This window comes from Triticum aestivum, chromosome 5A, assembly GCF_018294505.1.
Source record: "Triticum aestivum cultivar Chinese Spring chromosome 5A, IWGSC CS RefSeq v2.1, whole genome shotgun sequence".
In the NCBI taxonomy this organism is placed as follows: domain Eukaryota; kingdom Viridiplantae; phylum Streptophyta; class Magnoliopsida; order Poales; family Poaceae; genus Triticum; species Triticum aestivum.
Window position 1 is genome coordinate 16,140,582 of NC_057806.1, and position 4,153 is coordinate 16,144,734.

Genomic DNA, 4,153 nt, shown 5'->3' on the forward strand with positions numbered 1-4,153 from the left:
CCCGGTATTGTTATATTCTTCAAGATGTTTTTTACGCATTACTTTTGTAATATAAAATATTTGTTCACACAAAGATAACTATTCATTATAAATATATTTCACGAGATCTAGTAATATGAGTTTGATCCTTTGGATGTTAATAATTCTCTCTTGTACTTAATACTACTTGATAGGTTGGAAAATATGTTTTTTTTTGCATGAGACTAGTCAAAATGTTTTCTCGTTAGCTATGGGATATACGTTTTGCATCTATACAAGGCCATCAACAGTAATCGAGGAAAGAATTAATGATATTTTCTCGTAGTAACATGTCCAATACTTGTATGCATGCTATCATAATGACACTAGCTACTTCCTCCACTCAGTTTCATTGCATGCATGTTGTGTATTAACGATCCCAATAAATGAAAAAAAAGTTGACTTGCAAAGTATGCATTAATTTTTACCTTGTTACCTACAATATGAGTTTGTGGCCTTGTGTATAAAAATGGAGGGAGTATGCATGTTGAATTTTCAAACACTTATTTTTTACAAACTTGTCAAATCCAACCAACTCAAAAACCGAACAAATGAAGGTTTAAATCCACTAATCCCTTGAGTGCCACCATGAGACATTCATATCCCTGGTTTCTCACAAGACGATCCTCGATCCCACCCTCCTAATCTCGTTACGATTCTGCATGGTCACCAATGTTCGCCGCATCTCATAATGGAAAATTTAAAATCCGCTCAACAAAGGTTGAGAAGATGATTGTTATAGTAGTAAGTTGGTATTAGGAAGAGGTGACGGCAAGAGGTTCATCAAACCATAGCTGCCTCAATAGAACGTCACCGGTTAACTCACAGCTCGGAGATGAAGATGGAGGGTAGTGGTGCACTGGAAAAAAATTTGAATTGGTTTTCAGCACCCACAAAAAACACCACGAGACATACTTATAACATTCAACCATTTATTTATTATTGGTCAACATACAAGGCACAGTCATTCATATGCATATATGTGACATGGCACATACATCCAAGTAGACTACTAAGAGTAGTCCTTGTTCCTTATTGATCCCAGTTATTATACTTTTGATCCTTCAACGCGTCCTAATCTAAGGGCAGAGGACGATCTGGTAGTTGGTTCCGGCTGGGCATGTGAAGGTGCTGGTCTGGTCGTCCTTGGCGTAGCTGTAGGCGTCGGGGCACTTCCCCTTGAAGAACTTCGAGTAGTTGGTCGGCGGGCAGTTGTGCTCGAACTGGCCCCGGCAGCAATAGGTGTCGCCGCCGAATTTGCCGCACGCGCTCGCGCACCCTCCGGGCACCTGCAGCTCCTTGAGGCACTCCTTGGTGATGTCCGTGGCGCAGCGCGCAGCGCGGCACGAACCGCCGACGGGCTCGAAGTTCATGGGCACGTTGAACCCGTCGATGACGGACAGGTCGAAGAAGTCCTTGTTCCCGCCCTGGCCCAGGGTGTACTCGGCCAGCGTGGTGGGCTGCTGGCCGGACACCCTGCAGGCCAGCGTGCCGCCGCAGTCGCCCGTGATGCACCGGCCCCGGCCGCTGCCGTCGAAGGTGCACCCGGTGCGCGGCCACACCCTGGCGCCCGCGGTGCCGGCGGGCATGTTCAGCGCCCAAGACTGGCCCGGGTCGAGACGCACGCCGCCGCCTGGGAGCGCGCCCGGCCACACCGTGTAGGAGCAACGGTTGACGACGGTGATGGTGGCCGCATCTGCGGCGGTGGCGACGGCGAGGACGAGGGCGATGAGGTGGAGGACGCGAGTGGACGCCATGGATGATGCCGCTCTTGTTGTTCCCGGGAGTACGACTTGTGACGGTAGCTTGTGTGCGTGCCGCGGTGGTGAATTGTGGCTTGCTGCTCTCGCCCGCGCGGAGGTATTTATAGCCGCAATGCTGCCTGTTGCTAGTATATAAAGTTAGGTTGCATGCGCGTCGTGCTCAGTCCAAAGCTGCTGGCTGGCTCGACGTTTTCCACGGTCGCGTTTGGCAGCATGCAATATGGCATGTATGATTCTAGTAGAATCCAAATTGTGCCACCTCATGTATGCTTGCAGCAGTGTACAATGCACCAGATGTGAGTCAAATGTTTGAACGGCTATATCACTTCTTACTAGTAGAGGCCTAATGAAAGGACGATCAAAATGAAGATCTGTGTGCCAAGTGTTTTTGGCCGTTGGATCGGCATCAGTCCCAGGTGATGTCATCTGTTATGCTCCATAATTACCTGGGGCGTGTTTGGTTATCTGCATTGATTTTTAGAGGTTGAATGAAAAAACGGATCATACTGAGTGGAGCCAGATTGAGAAGATACGGGAGCAACTACAATAGAAAACAGCCTTGTGGTAGAAAAGTAGAAAAAACTGTCCTGGACCGTCCGATCGAACATGGATGGCTCATATTCTAGTGGTGGATCTATGGGCTCTTCTTTGCAGAATAGTCCCTCATTTCTAGCCTTTTTTGCTTCGATCTGCTCTCTTCTTTTGACCTGTCATCTCCTTCTCCTTCCTTCTGATGCGAGCAGCGGCGGCCGAGGCTCGAAAAAAATCCCCAATCCTAATGGCGAGCCCATCTCCCTCTAGCTTGCCAATGACAACGGCGGTGTAGATCATGTACCTAGATCGGCGATCTTGGCCACTGTAGGCACCGTTCCATCTCCGCCCCGACGAATCTAGGTCGTCTCGTCGTTGGCGGTCGGGCTGCCCGGGCGGACCTCTTCTGTGCTGCACTGCGACGCTGGGCGAGCAAATCTCCAGGTATCGTTCTCCGGCGTCTAGAGGACAACCTCGATCTACCATTTGTCTTACCCCATCCAGTCAATGTCCATAGGTGGCTCCTCGATCTACTATTTTTCTTGCCCCATCTGGCCATTCTCCACAGGTAGCCCCCCTACCCCCATGCCTAGCTCGGACATCTACTGACGGCAGGGAACATACCTCGAGTCTCAGGAATACAGGTTTCCCATGCGCCAAAATGGTTATTTCAATTGAGATGAAATTAGGAAAACAGTACAATCAGCCACATTGCCTTTTTTCTTGTTCCATCATATAAGTATCTTGAGCGTTGGTCCCCACCTTATTAAGCATGATCCATTATATGAAATTGTAGAAAACATTATTACTGACCCATTCTAGTTGTTGCGATGAGAGAATCACACATCATTATTTTCAGGACGTCTGGAGACCCCTCACACATGTGATCGAATGTAGATGAAAAGAGCGTAAGAACTAATACAATGGAGTACCATTTTTGGGAATAAATGATCACCCAATGGTAAGTATCTTCCAGTTGGATCTATGGTTATTTTTTCTTATTCCCAGACAGCTTTCTATATTTTGCTGAGAGAGAGAGAGTGTGTGTTAAGTTTTCATCATACATGAACAAAAAGAAAGAAAATATTTTCAGTTTGCTTGAACCAAAAAATGCTGCTGCATATTCTTTCTTCTATTGCCTGTAGCCGAGGATAGTACAACGATTGTACCGCAGCCTCACTCCCCAACGCCACACTCGTCGACTCGGAGCTAGCCCTGACCTCTGTAGTTTAACTAGCAGCAGAGCACCTGGCTTGTGTAGCAGCCATTCAAATATTCTGCTATCACTTGTTGCGTGCCTGCCCCAACAACAGAACAGAAGCAAGTATATATCCTCTTTGTTCCTCAACATGTAAATAGGTCAGATCATTCGATGTATTATTGTTGTTGTTGTTGTAAAACAATATGTTGCCGACCCATTGCTTGAGGAATTTGATGATTGGGCTTTATTTTCGTCTGTTAATCTGATGTACTAGTATTAGTACTCAAGGATGAACTTGACAGCAAGGAAATCAAACAAGGACAATAATTCTTTCTGCCAAATCAACCCACAACATGCTAAGCAGCGAGTCCATGAGCACCAACACGTGCACATCTAGCTACCTCTACCTAATGGGCCCTTAGCAAAACAGTGAGCCGTGTAACTAGCGAACAAACAGCAACCATTCAAAGATTAGCAGTAGCCCCGCGAGAAGATTAGGAGGTGAGTGAGCAGAGGGACAAGGAGGTGCTACCTTCTGTGGTGCGCCGTCGTCGTCGGGCATCGTTTTGCTTGAGTGAAACAATTTTGTTAGCTCTTTGCTCTTTCCTCATTTGGTTGTAATAACACTCTGATTGTAAAA

The 4,153-nt window shown here is 47.0% G+C and overlaps 1 protein-coding gene across 1 annotated transcript; it reads right to left on the bottom strand.

Moving 5' to 3' along the window:
* Nucleotides 1-930: 930 nt before the first annotated feature.
* LOC542887 (alpha-amylase/trypsin inhibitor) lies at nucleotides 931-1,868 on the bottom strand. The gene has a single exon (XM_044523290.1). It carries the CDS (start codon nucleotides 1,773-1,775, stop codon nucleotides 1,098-1,100), a length of 678 nt encoding a protein of 225 aa, XP_044379225.1. The 5' UTR covers nucleotides 1,776-1,868; the 3' UTR covers nucleotides 931-1,097.
* Nucleotides 1,869-4,153: the final 2,285 nt, after the last annotated feature.